The sequence below is a fragment of the Mycteria americana genome, chromosome 7 (genome assembly GCF_035582795.1).
Source record: "Mycteria americana isolate JAX WOST 10 ecotype Jacksonville Zoo and Gardens chromosome 7, USCA_MyAme_1.0, whole genome shotgun sequence".
Taxonomy (NCBI): Eukaryota; Metazoa; Chordata; class Aves; order Ciconiiformes; family Ciconiidae; genus Mycteria; species Mycteria americana.
Window position 1 is genome coordinate 11,469,935 of NC_134371.1, and position 16,096 is coordinate 11,486,030.

Below are 16,096 nucleotides of genomic sequence, written 5' to 3' on the forward strand. Positions count from 1 at the left end.
CTGTCCCCCCGCCCCGCTCTTCCCCGGGCTGCCGGGGCCCCCCTGCTCTGCCCCCCTCCTCCCGCCCACCCTCAGCCCCGGTTTCTCGCAGCCCCCAAACCACAACCGGATCCGAGCGCCCGCCGGAGCTGACACCCAACGCCGGCCCCGCCCCTGCTCCGTGCCCCCCCGAGGTGGCCCGCGGCCCCCGGGAGCCCCGTGGGACACAGGCAGAGCCCCACACCCCCCACCCCGGGTGCCGGCCTCCCCAGCACCGCACGGGAGCCCTTTAACTCGGTGAGAGCCATCTCCCCCGAGCGGCCTTGTGCTCCGTGCCCCCCCGATTCAAGCCCTGCAGCCCCCCAAGGAAAGGAGAGCGCTGCACCCGCTGCATCCTGCCTTTATTTACACTGCAACCTGCGTGCAGGCGGGCAGGGAGGGGTGCCGAGCAGCCCACCCCAGGGCCGGTGTGAAGGGAAGGGCAGGCAGCGAGGCGAGCTGGTACCGGCAGCGCAGAGAGAGGAGCAGGGAGCGGGGCCCCGGCAGAGCCGGGCTCTGGCTCCCTCAGCACTACGAACGCGAGCCCCTGGGGAGGACAGACCAAGCGAGCCCCGGCTTCCAGGGGCTGGGGGAAGAGGCAGGGGTCACTTTTAGCAGCAAAGGCGTTTCCCTCCAGGGCGGCAGAGGGGACGGTGCCATGTGATGAAGCCTGACTAGTGTTCAGCCAGTTAAACACAAAAAAAAAAAAAAAAAAAAAAAGAAAGAAAAAGGCAGAGGGGGAAGCGAAGAAACATGGAGAACAGCTCCTCTCCTGCCCTCCAGAGCACGGAGTTAAACCGGGGGCAGGGGGGGTCGGGACGCAACACCTCCTTCCCTCCTCTCAGCAGAGCAGCAGCTCCAGGCACAGCCTTTCCAGCGTGCCCAGCGCCAGGCACAGCCCCGGCCGGCAGCAGAGCCCCTGGCCACACGCAGCACCGTGCTCCTGCTCCCCCGCTGTCCTTCCGCCCGGCCCCGGGAGGGGAGAGCAGTTCAGGTGGCAGTTTGATGGCATGGCTGACGGTCCATGCGGGCAGCAGCGTCCTCAGCGCTCTGCCAGGCACAGTTGGGATGGATGCCGAGGCGGCTGAGCTTCGTGCTCCAGCCCCCCGGTGCAGTCCAGCTCCCGCCTCCCTTATAGGAAACCCTCCTTCTGGAACTGCTCCTTCAGGATGTCTCTGTACTGGTCAAAGCCGCCCTCGATGCGGGTCACGGTGGTGTTCTCGCACACCCACAGCTCCTGGCACACCAGGCGGATGAAGCGCTCGTCGTGGGACACCAGAATTACACCACCCTGCCAACACAGAAGGGGGGGGGGGGGAACTTAGTGGAGCACAGCCCAGGGCCCAGCGCTGGTGGCATGGAGATCCTGTGCCCCTGCACAGCCTGTGCCCAGGACTTCAGGTTTCCATCTGCTCCAGGGAAAACTCAACAGTGCTTCACTGGCAGGGACCGAATCCCAGCCTTTCCATCCTCCGAGGGGACAGACAGATGAGCTATGGAGGAGGCATGTGCAGCAGTAACGTATTTAGCCTCCCCTCTTGGAAGGCAAGTGCAGGGTTTGTTACTGGCTCTCCAGGTCTCTGACAACTGCAAGGATGGAGATTCCAGGTGGAGTCATGGTCAAAACGTGGCTGGACCAGGCCCTGAGCAACCTCAATTAATCTCTTCTTTCACAGGAGAACTGCCCCAACCTAAGCAACTATAAAACACTGAGAACCAGGTTGATCACAATGGTATCTGGAGGCTGTCTTTGGAGATCAGCCATAAACTGCGCCTAAGGAAGAGCCAAGAGGCCCCAAGGCAGGGCCGAGTGCCGCATGCAGCACACGAGAAGTCAGAGAGTGCAGGTGACTGGCCAAGATGGGGGACAAGGTGCTCTCTGATCTGCTGTTGCCTCTCTCAGCCACCCCTAGCCAAAGCCAGCAAGCGAAACAAGCCACCAGGATGGACAGCTAAGGCAGAAATGTGACTGACCCTTCCCAACATCTGTCCTGGACTTGAAGCCATCACTGCTATCTGACTGTCCGCCTCTGGCTGAGATACCACGTAACCCGAGCTGGAGGCTGCAGGGAGCATTACAAAAACAGATCTCACCGAGGGAGCCTTACCCGGAACTTATTCAGTGCCTTTGCCAGCGCCTCGATGGTCTCCATGTCCAGGTGATTTGTTGGCTCATCCAGGATGTAGAAGTTTGGACTGGAAGAGGAAGATGTCTCTGAGCATGCACTGGAACAGGTCCGGGCTGGGTCTGCATGCCTTCACGCTGCAGGGACCTCCACCGGGCTGCTGCGTTAGCCGTGAAAAGCCGCAGCGACCGGCATTTGCACGGCCCAAAGATCGGCGTTGCCCAGCTCCAGGGACACCTCTTATCCCTGTGAGCCCAAAGCAGCAGGAGAAAGCCACCTGCCTCCTTCCACACAGTCCCCCCCAGGGTGACAACCTCTCTCCCCACAAAAGTCCCCAGGACGAGGCTTCCGTGGGGCAGTGGAAAGTCCCTGGATGCCCACCTTCCTCCCGGTGAAGCAGGCTCCAGGGATGGAGCCATGCAAAAATTAACAGCATCTGGGAGAAAATTACCAGGACATAGTCATCTGGGCAAAGGCCACGCGACTCTTCTGACCTCCAGACAGGCTGGCCACGGGACGCACAGCCAGGTCCCCCGAGACGCCGTAGCTCCCCAGCTGATGCCGGTACTCCTCCTCCGTCTTCCCTGCAGGAGCGTGTCACAACACAGCTATGGCACACCCGGCGTGACACAGGGCCCTCGGCACCGTGAGCTCGGTGGGTGCTGCGGCTGGGCAGCCTGTGCCAGACCAGCACGGCGGGGGAGGAATTCAGCAGCCGCTTCCAGGCAATTCCCTCCCAAGCAGGGGGTTTGCGGGAAAACCTGACTGACACAATCAGGACAGGGGCTGCAGGGCTGGTGACTGACCCCAAGTGACACTGCCCCTGATTCCCTGTCACTGCGTTACGTAATGTTAAGTGGAGAAAGGAGCGGGAGGTTTTGGAAGCTGGGAAAGGGGGAACCGGTGCTCATTCCGTGCCCAGCAAGGAAACGGGTCATCTGCCCCCAAAACCCGGCCACGGCAGAGCACCAGCCTGGGGTCTGCAGGCTGCTGGCTACCCCTGCACGACCAGCTCAGATTCTCAAGGCTGGTGTCCTGAACTTGTGCTGGACGTGGGGAGTTAACCCAGAGCAGGCTGTGTCCCTTAAGCACTGATGTGACAGAGTCTTCTGCCCAGGGCCACAGAACAAATCAATGCTGCTCCGTGCGTGGCAAAGGAGACCTCAATGGCCCAGATCTCCTGGAATCTCCAAAACTCACCTGGGAACTTTCTTGCCAGCAACTCTACAGCACTGATGTTCAAGTCCAGTTGATCCACATGGTGCTGGCTGAAATACCCAATCTTTAGGTTTCTGCAGAATGAGAAGAGAGACTGGGAGCTGGTACCGGGCCCTGCAACCACAGCGCTCGCAGCTGCAGCTACAGAAAGGGGGGCATATGCGTGGGTGTGCAGGACCCATCCCCGTCACTCGGGCAGCCATCACTCCAAAGCACAGCCCAGAAGCCCTCCAACTGCACCATTCCTCCCAGTCCCCCAGCCCTTCCTACCAGAGGTACCTGTGAGCATGTCTGATCCCTCTGACTGGTGCCAGCTCCCCCATTAAGATCTTTAGCATGGTGGACTTGCCAGCTCCGTTTTCCCCAACCTAGAGAAGCAGCAGCAGCATTGGAGAACGTGAAATGCATGAAGGTACTTCGGAGAGAGGGGCAGCAATCAGGGAATTTCAGCTCTCTTGGATGATCAGGCAGCGGAGGGGGGCAGGAGGAGAGTCTAACCAGTGACTCCAGCTACCTGGAAGCTGCATTTCTATCACTGACGAGCAGCACAGGCAGCAGTGCTAGAAGACGTTCCCCCCCCAACCCTCGAGCCTAAGCACTACCTGGTCCCAGCCTCATTTGCAAGCACATAGCGTCTCTCTGCCGCCCCGTCCAATGTAGCAGGAGCTGCCACTACGTGCTGCTGCTGTCAGCTAACACGGAGTTACAGAGAAGATGGACCCAGTCTCTTCTCAGAGATGCCCGGTGAAAAGGTGAAGGGCAACAGGCACAAGTCACAAATTCTATCTGGTATTAGGAAAAATGTTCCTCAAAATGAGGATGATCAAATGCTGCAATGGGACCTAGAGGAATGGGAGAAATAGTCCTCCCTGGAGATATCCAGAATTCAACTGGATGAGGACCTGAGCAACCTGACCTAACATCAAAGTCGGTCCTGCTTTGAGCAGGGTCCCCAAGGTCCCTTGTAGCCACCGTTGTTCTGCAGTCCCACATACCACACAGATGCGGGACTCCAGGTCAGCAGAGATGGAGAGGGAACGAAAGATGTAGTGACTTGGGTTGTAATAGAAGTCTACTTCGTCTAGCTGCAGGACTGGGGGGGAGAACTTCTCAAAGCCATCGGGGAACCTGGGAAGGCAGGAAGAGGTGAGAGATGGCCAGGAACTTCAGAGACCCTGCTCCCAGCCCCCCGGGACAATCTCTGCAACCCCCCTGGTGGCAAGGGGGGCTCCCTGCCATGCAGGGCCTCTGGGAAGGATGGTCACAAGAAGGGGACACAGATCTGCAGCCTTGGTCCCAGGAGGGAACCCAGCCTGAACGCGGGGACCTGTTTGGGCTCCCTGTCAGAGTAAGGCTGGCCCGCAGGAAGGGGTGGTTGTCCCAGTCGGGATGGGACCCAGGAGGAGCTCACGTCAGAAAGGGAGCCAGGCGCAGGGGACACTTACTTCATGATCACCTCAGACTCTTTGTCCACAGGTTTCAGCTCTGGCCTGCAAGAAGAGGAGACACATAACCAAGGTGCATTGCACTGGGGGTCTGTTCTCACACCAGAAGGCGTCAGCTCTGTGACGCCTCATCCTAGCCAAAGCCTCTGGATCAGAGACAGAGCACCCAAACCCCAAACTACCCCCATATCTCCCAGGTGCCCTGGGAACCTCTGTTTCTTCCTATCAGCACTGCCCCCTCCCCACCTCCAGAGAGGAGCAGGACAAGCACTCACAGCTTCTCCAACAGCTTGAGCTTGCTCTGCACTTGGGATGCTCGGTTGGCATTGTAGCGAAAACGGTCGATGAAAACCTACAAGAGAGAAAAGCATCAGAGAGCCCCAGGTCCCCTTCAGCCCCAGCCACTCCACTCTGCTGCCAAACCTCCTGCAACAACAGAGCCACATCCACGGGTCTAGAAGCATGGAGAAAGGGACGAGGCCGGGAGAAGAGTGCCCCAGCACTACTGTCTTCTCCCAGTACCTGGATGTGCTCGCGGTACTGCTGCTGGGCTTCGTACTCTCGCTGCTGGTTCTTCAGCCGCTCCTCCTTGATCTTCATGAAGTTCTCAAAGTCCCCACGGTATGTGTCCAGCCGCTGCGAGTGCAGGTGGATGATGTCCGTGGCCACCGCGTTCAGGAAGTTCCTGTCGTGGGACACCACGAGGATGGTTGATTGCCAGGTCTGGAGGAGACAGCAAGAGGGAGGCCTGAGCATCATCAAGTCAGAGTGCAGGACTTGGTTCCACCACCCAGCAAGGCAAGACACCAGCCTGGAGGACATCTCCATCCCTTGCCCTCACTCTGTCCCAGGGTCTCCCGCCACCCCCTACCTGCAGGTAGGTCTCGAGCCACAGAATGGCCCTCACGTCCAGCATGTTCGTTGGCTCTGAGGGAAGGGAAAGAGACACTGAAGTCAGGAGGGATGAGCGTGGCTGGATTATGCTTTTTTTACACAGGAAAGGCTAGTGATCGGTGTTGTGGAGGAAGAGACCCTGCGTGGGGACCTGCCCCCACAGCTCAGGGGACTCACAGGGGCCGAGGCTCAGCCAGGGACGCTCCCCCCACTCCATACGGGTACCCAGGCCCCGGTGCCCAGCAGTGGCGCCTTGCCCAGACCCCCCACCCAAGGTGGGCACCTCCCCAGGGAACCAGCCCAGCGCCGGGGTCTCCCCCTGCAGTGAAGGGACTCCCCCCAGAACGTGCTGGCAGCCAGGGCCCCTCACAGGGACAGCTGAGGGAAAGGGACTGCCTGGGGCATGATGACACGCAGGCCACCCGGCTGGGACACGGGGCAGAGCTCTGCTGAGTGCAGCGAAAGCGGCCACCCAAGCAGACTTCCCCGTGCCACCGCCAGCTCTGCCCGCCATGCCAGGGGAGCACCGACAGCCCTGCCAGCACCCGCCCTGTCACGCAGGGCTATTTTGAGCAGGCAGCTAAAGGCCACGGCGTGTTCCCAACCCCAGCAAGGGCACAGGCAGGCCCAGCAGCAGTGTCGGAGGAGACTCGCAGTATCGACTTACCATCCAGCAGAAGGAGATCTGGCCTAGGAAAAACAAGACATGGGTATCAGAAGCAAAAAGAGTACAGGGTCAGTGTAGAGCGCGTTTCACCACACACACAGAGCTGCGATGCCTCCAGTGCTCCCCACCCCGAGAGCCTGAGTCGAGAGGATCCCCAGGCAGCACCCCTGCACCTCGCAGCAGGGACAGCAAGGAGGGTTAACCCCATGGCATGAAGGCCTGGACACCAACCTGGCAAACAGGGCTCTGGCTAAGGCCAGTCTCATTCTCCAGCCTCCGGAAAACTCTCTGAGGAGAGAAGAGGTTGCAGAGAGGGGTTACTGTTTAACACAGAGCAACTCTGTGTTTGCCTGCCTGCCAGGCTCCCTGCTCCCCTGCGGCCCTTTCAGCTCTGCTGGCACCCAGAGATGGTGCGTCCCTGCAGAGATCTTGGGCGCAGCACAAGATCCATGGTCCAGCGGGAAGGTGGCTTGGCACCCCTGGGGCAGGTGACCACATCGGATGGGCAGGAATAGACCCTAACTCTCCCACAGGGCTCCCCTCCCTTACAGCCACAGCAGTGCCTGGGCACTCACTAGCAGCAGCGTCTCCCCAGACCCATTTCTGTCTCGATGCCCAGAACCTGGAGACTTACTTGGTTGTCTGTTGTTGCATGTTTGCATTAAAGCCCAGCCCAGCGAGAATGACGGATGCCCTGGGGAAAAGGGGAGAGAACTGGAACCCAGCTACCCAGCATCCAACGGCAGAGCACAGTCTGAGGTCTCAGACCCACAGTCACTGTGGGGACTCTGCTGTGTGGTTTAAGGCCATTCTGGCGCAGGAAAACTTCCCTGCATGCCCAAGAGCTCTCCTTGGCTGGGAAATGCAGCCCAGCAGGGCACAGCATCCACATGAAGACCCAGGAGGTTCTTAAGAAGCTTTCAGCTCTTTGGCCAGGAAGAGAGTCACTACCACCAACATCCCAGAAATCTTCCCCAGACACCAGGAACCTGGGGAGGCCCGAGAGGAGCAGCAGCAGCAGCAACACAAGCCATTTGGGGAAAAAAAAAAATCCCTCCAGCTTCAGGGGGAAGCTAGACTACTCCTAGCCCAGCAGAGCTGTGACAGAAGAAGAGACAAGAAGAGCAGTGGGGAGAGCCCCCTGCCACACATGGTGGATCCCAGGGCCACAGCATCCCCCTTCCATACCCCATGCCCCAAACCACTGCCCATGCCAAGAGACAGTGGTGCCCACAGAGCTGTCTCACCTCGCTGGGGCCTTGTCTGCCTCAATCTCCTCCAGCTTCGCATAGATCTCCGATAACCTGGCACCTTCTGTCCCTTCTCCCCTGGGGCAGGACAAAGAGGAGTGTGTGGGACTGACAGGGGTCACGGTTTGAGTTCTGGGGGAGTCTGATCTCCCCAAGCAGGACTAAGGTGGGGAGCCCTCCATTTGAAGGGAGAGACCTCAGAATGAGACCTCGCGGCCAAGAAGCTGTAGGAAGGCTGGAAACCCAGCAGCAACATCTCACCTGCCAGCATTAATCTTAGCCGTCAGATCCCTCTCCTCCCGCAGCAGACTCTCACGAGTGGTGTCACACTCCAGCACACTCTGCAGCGCCGGCGTCTCGTCCCCTGCCACCTCCTGCTCCACGTGGAGGATGCTGATGTGCAAGGGGATGCGCAGGCTCCGGCTGGCAATCATCTTCAACAGCGTGGTCTTCCCCAGCCCGTTCCTGCCCACCAGCCCGTAGCGCCGTCCAAACGCCAGGTTCAGGTCTGCTCCCGCCAGTAGGACACTAAAGCAAGAGAACAGGCAGGTACCTGGTCAGACTGCCCCATGGAGAGGGAGATAACCGGCAGCCACCTGCCCCCAGCATATTTCAGGCTGTGCTGGGGCCAAGCAACCATCACAGACTTCTCCTGCCCAAAGCCAACAGGGTCAGGTGCCCACCTTGCTTTCTGATCCTTCCCACGCCCTCTGTCATTTCCCAACCACTCTCCAATCCAGTCTCAATGACCCATGGTCCAAAACCCCAGCCAGGATCTGTCCCACCTCCCCACCTGCACTCACCGCTCACCGAAGGACACATCGAAGTTCTCGATGCGCACATCATATGACTTGTTCTTGCCTGATGACTCCATGCGAGTCTCCTTCTTGCTGGCAGCTTGGCTGGCAGATGCCTCCTCAAGGACCCTGTGGGCAGGCAGAGGACAGAGAAGGAGGCTCAACAGGAAAGCTCTGGTACAGCCAGATCCCAGCCATGCTCAGCAGAGCGGGATGGGGATGTTCAAGGCGCCCTCCGTACTCACAGAGGACCAGATGACTTCAGGGAATCCCGCTCCATCCTCTTGTCCTGCTTGGCTTTCAGCCTGGCTTCCGCCTTCTCCAGTTTCTTTGCATTCACCATCTGGGGCACAAAGCAGAGAGTTTAAAGAAGAGAGAGCATCTTCAGCAAAAGCCCCAAAAGCCCAACTCCACGAGAAAAGAGACCAATCAACCTCTCACGCCTGGAAGGGAGGGAGGGAGGGAGGTAGAACAGGGGAACTGGGACAGATTCAAGCATATTTTGAGGAAGCTAATCGGGCCAGGAAGTCACTTCAGGAATGAAGTCCTAAATCAACTGCTGTACACAACATTTTTGCCTCAGCAAGGCAAAGGGTTTGGCTGACCCTAACGTACAGCCAGTTTCTCTAGTTCCAGGGACCTGGGTCGGCCAAGTCACTTCAACAGCAGCAACCTGCCATCCCGGTGCCTCCTCCACTACACCCTACACCCACCCTCGTCCTAGACCACGAGGCATGTTAAACTTTAGCCAATTTGGAACAAACTCAGCTTACATGGTGGATCAATCAAGACAGAGACAAAAAGCATTTAATTAAACCTGAAGGCAAGAAGGAGCCAAGTGTTTTAACCTGGCCTCTGGTCTTGGCCAGGCTCTCAGCCCACGCCAGCTTATTCCTGCGTCAAGTCAAATATTTGTGGCTGACCAAGAACACTCCTAGCTATTTCTACACAACTCTGCAGCCACCGGAGCACGTTACAGACCTGCATGCTAGACTGAAGAGCATCTTGTTGCCGGAGCTGTGACCCCGTACCTACAGACAGATTGAGTCACTCTATAAACCATACAGAGCTCCCTGAATCTCCCAGTAAGACATGTCCTCCAGAACTTGAGAGGCCTCCCGGGACCTTCTCTGAATCATCTCCAGTTTTTCTGAAGATCCTTTTTGAGTTGCGGACACGAGAGCCAGAGAGCAAACCCAGCAGCAACAACTCCAGTGCCAAAACCAGCAACAGCTGCCAACTTTCACTTAAGACTCCATTCAGACACGCGGGGATCACGTTAGGTCTCGGCCTCCAAGTGAGGGGTTCTCGTCCTCAACACGTTACCCCAGGAAGGGAGTGCTCTACAAAAGACCAGCCCGGTAGAGCGACTGTCCGCCCCGTACAGCTACTGCCGTCTTTGCCTTGCGGATGCACAACGACACCTCGCCCATACTCAAGCTTTGGCACATCCAACACAGAGGGCAAGCCGGGTCACTCCTGAGCAGGCACGCGTTTCATCGGCAAAGATGTTCCAATTTCCTCCAGGTCATGAGGCGTAACTGCTTCCAAACTTCTCCACTCCTGATCGTATTTCTCAAACCACGACAACCCACAGCCATTTCTAAAGCTGGGCTTACAACCTCCCTGCAGCAGCTCTGGAAAACAGCTGCTCCTGCTAACTCCTCATCTGTAACATCCAACATCCAGCCATTAGCCAGGATTTTCTCTCTCATTCAGTATGGCAAGATGTCATCCCGGAACATGCTGTTTTCTCAATCAAAAGCCTTGCTGCAGAAGCCAAAGGCCCTCATGAAAGTCAGAGAAGCTGCACTCTGAGCACCACCACTGCATCAACCACGCTTTGAAGCTCATTAGGAAGTTATGGCAAAATAGATCTTGTCAAATTAATAAGCCATCAACTCCTGTTGAGCCTCTTTACCAGACCGAGGTCAAGAGTTACCCAAATTACAGTGAACCTGACGAGGAGGAGCAGCACCCCCCACAGCTGTGCCCCTAACCAGGACGACTGCCTGTCCCCGCTGCTCTCCGGGCGCAAGGTGACTGGAGCAGGGCAGGGCACCTACAGCCCCACGCGTCAGTTGCTCCCACTGGGTCTGCTGGCTTACGAAGGAGGGCACGGCCCCCCACTTACCGAGGTCTGGCCTCTCTTCAGCAACAGCCCCGGCAGCAGGTCCGCGTTGGCATCTGCTGCAACAAGACGGTTGGGTCGGTGAGCAGGCACTCAGGGAGGCTCCACCAAGCGCTGCCTTAGCGGCTGCCCACGACCAGGGAGGACTGTCCCCCTCCAACGGGACAAGGGGACCAAAGGGTGGCTCCTCTCCTTCCAGCCCAGCTTGCCCTGCGGGCAGCCAGGTGCTGCTGGCAACAGCTCAGCAGCAGGAAGAGAAAAAGGGGTGCACCTGCGAGGGGGAGCCCGAGGTGCGCGGGGGAACCGCTCCCCCGAGGTCAGGCGAGCGCACGCTCAACGCCCTGAGCCCGTCCTTGCTGCCGGCACCCCGACAGCGGGACGGGAGCTGCGGGGGGGACACGACGACGCACGGCTGGGGGTCTCCGAGGGGTGCCACTCACTGTATCCGTCGGTGATCTGGGAGAGCTGGATGGGGGCGTCCAGCAGCACCTGGCTGCAGCGCTGGGCCCGGCCCTCGTCCCTGCGAGGGAGGAGGAGGGTGAGGAGGAGGAGGGTGAGGAGGAAGGTGAGGAGGAAGGTGAGGAGGAGGAAGGTGAGGAGGAAGGTGAGGAGGAGGGCGGGGGGGCGACCCTTACAGCTGCAGGGTGTTGAAGAGGCGCTGGCAGATCTCCCGGATGGCGCCGTCGTCCTTGCCGTCCTGCGACACCTCCCGCAGCAGCTCCCCCACCGCCTCCACCAGCTCGTCCACCGACTCGAAGTCCGCCCCGCTGGCGTGCAGGATCCCTGCGGGCACACGGCGCCGGCGCTGCACACCCCCTCCGCTCGCGCGCGCGCGCTGTCGCGACGGACGGCCGCGTGTCGCGATGCGGCCGACAGGTGGCACCCGCCCGCTCCCGCTACGCCGCCCCTCCCCGGCCGCCTGTCGCGACTCGGGCGCGGCCGCCTGTCGCGACAGCGGGGAAGTGTCGCGACACGCGGCGGGGCGGGAGGCCGAGCCGCGGGGAACGGGCACCGCTCACCCGTCACGTAAGCGAAGACCTCGCCGTCCAGGTCGGGGAACTCGCTGCGGAGGATGTCGGCGCACGACGCCATGGCGGAGCCGGAGCGGGGCCCGGCGGCGGTGCGGCCCGGTGCCGCCGCCGCACGGAGCCCGGCACCGCGGCAGAGGCGGAAGGGACGGCGCGGGGGCTGCCGGGAAGGAGGCGGGCGGCCGCCATGCGCGCGGCGGCCGCTGGGAAGTGGAGTCCGGGCGGGGGGGGGCGCGTGCGCAGTGCGGGGCGGGGTGAGCCCGCCGCCACGTGCAGCCGCCCCGCGGGGTCCGGTACCGGGGCCGGAGCCACCGCCGGCGGGGAGGGCTGCCCCTCGCACCCGGCGGGCGGGGAAAGGCCCCGGGGGGGGGGCAGCGGCCAACACAGCCCCAGCGCGGCCTTCCCCGCAGAGCAGGCGGTGCAGGGCCGGGCGGAGCGGTGCTCGGCCCCTGCTCGCCCCAGCGGCGGCGAAGGAGGCCTGGCGAGGGCTGCGGGTTTTTTCTCCTCTTTTGAGAACGTAAAGTAACGTCGTCAGTCAGACTCAGCGTTATACAAGTACGTACGGCAGATGGGTCTGAGCTCAGCACTGAGCTATGATGAGTGCTCTGAAGATAACCGAAGGCCGAGACACGCGTCAAGGTGCTCAGGGGGAGTCGGGCTGGGACGTGGAAGCCTCATCGAGAATTACTGGCCTTGGGAGTAAAGCACATCCTGGAGAAATGCGTAAGCTAATCAAGATGTTTTTGGACAATCTGACCCTGCTAGCAGAAGTGCAATAAGGAGCACCCTCACGCACTCTCCTCGTTATAACAGGAAAAAAATCACACCCCTTGAGCTGGAGACCCCGGCCCAAGCAGAGACCCCTCACCTTTGGGCATGCACAGAATATTGGAGTAGTACTGTAGCTTTAAGAGTCAGGCAAGAAAATGTAGACCAATAGAAAACTGCTTTGTGTAATTACTTATGCATAACTAGACTGTATACATACTCTACCTGCATGAACAGCTTTGTGGAGCTACCACCTAGCACCCGGTCTTGCGCAAAATCGGAAATAAATGGATTATCTCGGCTCTGTGTGCATATTGGGTGTTGCACACTGGGTAACAAACTCCCATTTGTGAGACAACAGTAAGTTTCAGCTCTCAGACTTGTTCTCAACACACACAGCCACAACACTGTGGCTTGGGGTTTTTTTAAGGCACTGGGAATAAGCAGACAGGGGCGGGTCCCTGTGGCTGGGGCTGTGTCCATGCTCAGGGTCCCAAGCCAAGGTCTCGACCCAAGGCAGAGGGTCTTGAGCCAAGGGCCAGTTACAGCCGCTGCAGCAGCTGCTTGTACCTTCAGCTGCCAGACACCCAGCCTCCAAAGGCCAAGTTGAAAGGGAAAACGCTGATTGTTTTTCAGCCGCTCGCAAGGAAAAGCCACCAAGGTTCACTTAAGCCAGGCTTGGGCAGAGAAGCCAGGCCTGCAGGGGGCTGGACACGCCTTACCCAGAGGGCAGCAAGGGTCAGTTCAGCCCAGCTGCAGGTTTTGGTGAGCCAGCCCTGGAGGAAAGCCCCAAGCACCCCTCCTTTCCCCAGGGAGCTGCAGCAGTGGCAGCAGCAGCTGGAATCGAGCACTGGCACAGCTGGAAACAAAAGCACCACTTGTTCTTTCCACCTACAAACCCCCAGGCAGCCCAGGGCTGGGGAAGCAACACAAGCAAGCCCCGAGACACTCTGGCACAGGCCCAGAGCACAGCCCAGGCTCTTGCACCACAAGTCCCAAACAGCAGCGCAGGCAGCCTTCTCCGTTCTACATACTTTATTAGATTCAGAGCTGGACAAATCACAAAGTGTACAAAATGGAGACCACACTACCAGAAGCAGGATTGTGGGTAGCAGCAGCATTCCTATGGCCCAGAAGCATTTGGTAGAAGTGTGGAGAGGGCAGGCTGGGGCAGGGGGGGCTCTTTCTGCCAACTGCATTTTAGATTCCCCGAGGACAGACCTTGTTCACATCCTGACAGAGCTCAGCTGACCTGCACTCCCTGGGACAGAGGGGCCACGTTTCCAATTTGTTTGGAAAGGAGAGACTGGCTCGAGCCAGCAGTGGGTGGGGGTAAGTGCTCTAAGGACCTGAAATGCTGTGCCACCCACATACACACCAGCAAGAGTCTAAACCCTCATCCTTTTTGGTCACAAACCTTCCCACGGCAGGACTCTATACTGACGACTTTGCAAGAAATATAAGGTGGTGGTGAGATCTGGTGAGCCCACTATCTCCTCTGGTGGAGGCCCGACAAATTCACCACCCCAGGCATCTCAGACTGGCCAGCAACATCTACCACAACAGCAATAGCTAGAGTACAGAAGCCAGGGTAACTTCAACTCAGATTTGTCCAGTCTATGTTTAGGTCTATTCTACGAGTACATATGCACAAGAACTTCAAAAATACTAGGATATGATGCAAGTAGTGAGACACCAACAGAAGAGGAGTTTAATGGTGGACATTCCCTAGAAAGATCACGAGAGGATGGGAGTTAGACTAGCCCTTCCCCACCCTGGGACGGGGAGCAGGAGGCTGACTGCACCCCTGCGTGCTATTGGGTTCTGAACTTCAGCTGCAGCGTGGATGGTAACCGAGCACAGGCAGGTGAGTCCGCTCCCAAGGTGAGCCACAGGGGCTTTCAATCTGCATAGAGGGGCCAGGCAGATGTTTTCTCTGAATGTACTTGAAGACTGAGGAGAGGCGGAGGATGGCTTGGAGAAGAGGGAGCCCGCCAGCCTGCTGGGGCTAGCATCTGGTCTCGTAGATCCCGCTCCTGCCGATGTACCTCACCCATTTTATCACATCATGGTCACTGTAGTTCAGCTTTGGCTCAAAGACTTTCAGGTAGCGCACCTTCAGCCCAGAGGGCGCAAACGGGACCTATTGAGAAATGGAAAGGCAATGGAGCGCATTGGAACAGAGGGGTAAGATGCTCTCCAGACACAAAAGCCAGAGGACTCCTTGGCTATGCATCTAGAAATGGACACCAAGAGTCACTGTTCCCTTCCCTACTCCCTGCATGCAGTGACAGACTCCAGTGGCTTTAAGGGCAGTTTTCTTCCATTAGCTTTGCCACCTGGCTTGCCTTGTGCTACAAAGAGTCACATGGTGGCTTGGGTCAGGGAGCGCTCAAACCTGTGTAATTCAGGACCTGACTGACAAAGCTTCTCTAAGGTTAGCTGCACCCTCGAAGGCAGACAAGGACTCACCTCAAAGTTCATGGAGATCGGGGGCCGAGCCCACTTCTTCTTGTCATTGGTGGGCAGCAGTTCAATCTCCGCACTGATCTGGGATTCCTTCATTCCAGCCATACGCTTTATCCTATCAGAGAAAGCCCAGAAGTGAGGAGGTGCCCGAGTTTACTCTTCCCTTCACTACATGTGCTCAGGGCAGACAGGAGCACTAAACAGGCTCTGCCTCCTCAAGCCCTGCCCCTGCAGCACCCCAGACCCAACATGCTCACTTACTTCCAGACAATGGCATTCTCACTGGCCTTGTACTTTGCCTTCCCTTTCATACAGATGACTTGCACTCCACTGGTATTGAGGGGTGTTGGGATCCGGACCTAGAAGGCAGAGTCTGGTGAGCAGGGGCAAGGAGACTACGGGCTGGGCGCTCTGTACAGTCTCAGGGGAAAACCACCTATCCTGGACCCCTTGGCCTTCTCTCTCCCATCTCAGGACGCAGAGAACATCAGCTGCTACAAGGCATCCCAGGCTAGCTCTCCAGTTTCTTGCTCTGAAGTAAAGGTTCAAACACATTTTCAGAATCCACAACAGTCAGTGAGGAACAGGGCAGAGCTCTCCAGTTCAGGCTGCAGGAAACCCAGCTAGCATCGGGCAGATGAACTCAGGAAGGATGCCAGGCTGGCCAGGCTAGCTGCACCAGGCTCTGGACAGCCTAGCTTTGCAGCAGTAAGCCTTTCCCAGAAGAGGACTAAGCTGCAAAGCCACCCTTAGCCTGTCTTACACAGCTCATAGCCTGCTGCCTGTCTGACATAACCATCAGATCATGCAGACAGAAGAACGTGAACTTTTCACAGTGGCCAAGACATTAAGCAAACAGTTGCTGCAGGGAACGAGGCCTCTGCCAAGGTGGCTGTGCAACTGAAAACAATGTCCACCTCCCTACTCTACGGCAGTTCCCTTCCACAGCACAGCAGCACCACACATCTGTAGGGCATTCAGGTCACTCTTAGTCCTGTACAAGCTTGAGGACTCATCTGTGAGGATTCCATAGCAGGGGACATAAAGCAGAGGCACAATTCCCAGGAACAAGAGACCATAGTTTTTTTTCCTCTTACCTCTATCTTCTGGGCCAGCAAGGAAGGTTTGAAATTTGATTTGATCACCACCTTCACTTCCAGCTTGGTCCGACCCACCTCCCGCACCAGGGGAATCACACGGAAGGGAAGGATGATGTCCTTAGTGGTTCGGTATCTGCAGGGATGGAAGGAACAGTGAACTCTAAGAAGGAGTTAACTCCCTTAGG

General features: G+C 58.3%; 2 protein-coding genes across 6 annotated transcripts in view; both read right to left on the reverse strand.

Moving 5' to 3' along the window:
- Window positions 1-363: 363 nt before the first annotated feature.
- Window positions 364-11,739, reverse strand: ABCF3 (ATP binding cassette subfamily F member 3). 4 transcript variants are annotated; one of them, XM_075507003.1, is made up of 21 exons: window positions 11,566-11,738; window positions 11,182-11,329; window positions 10,987-11,066; window positions 10,550-10,602; window positions 8,661-8,758; window positions 8,422-8,544; window positions 7,880-8,146; window positions 7,616-7,696; window positions 7,003-7,062; window positions 6,600-6,656; window positions 6,369-6,391; window positions 5,679-5,734; window positions 5,330-5,530; window positions 5,083-5,159; window positions 4,808-4,852; window positions 4,358-4,490; window positions 3,642-3,730; window positions 3,345-3,436; window positions 2,596-2,728; window positions 2,127-2,214; window positions 364-1,309 (listed from the first exon to the last, which is right to left on the reverse strand). In XM_075507003.1, exons 1-21 carry the CDS (start codon window positions 11,636-11,638, stop codon window positions 1,151-1,153), a joined length of 2,136 nt encoding a protein of 711 aa, XP_075363118.1. In that variant the 5' UTR covers window positions 11,639-11,738; the 3' UTR covers window positions 364-1,150. The 4 variants fall into 4 exon arrangements, with proteins under 4 accessions (XP_075363118.1, XP_075363116.1, XP_075363119.1 ...); XM_075507001.1 differs by having other exon boundaries at window positions 10,550-10,605; XM_075507005.1 differs by having other exon boundaries at window positions 1,168-1,309; window positions 2,639-2,728; window positions 10,550-10,605; window positions 11,566-11,739.
- A 1,620-nt stretch (window positions 11,740-13,359) lies between these two features.
- Window positions 13,360-16,096, reverse strand: part of AP2M1 (adaptor related protein complex 2 subunit mu 1) — a 30,727-nt gene continuing 27,990 nt past the window's right edge. For both annotated transcript variants that reach the window (XM_075507006.1, XM_075507007.1), the window contains exons 8-11: window positions 15,909-16,044; window positions 15,073-15,170; window positions 14,815-14,926; window positions 13,360-14,485 (exon numbers count right to left, since the gene is read on the reverse strand). In XM_075507006.1, coding sequence (XP_075363121.1) covers window positions 14,351-14,485; window positions 14,815-14,926; window positions 15,073-15,170; window positions 15,909-16,044 — 481 coding nt within the window. In that variant the 3' untranslated portion in view covers window positions 13,360-14,350. The remainder of the gene's footprint in view (window positions 14,486-14,814; window positions 14,927-15,072; window positions 15,171-15,908; window positions 16,045-16,096) is intronic.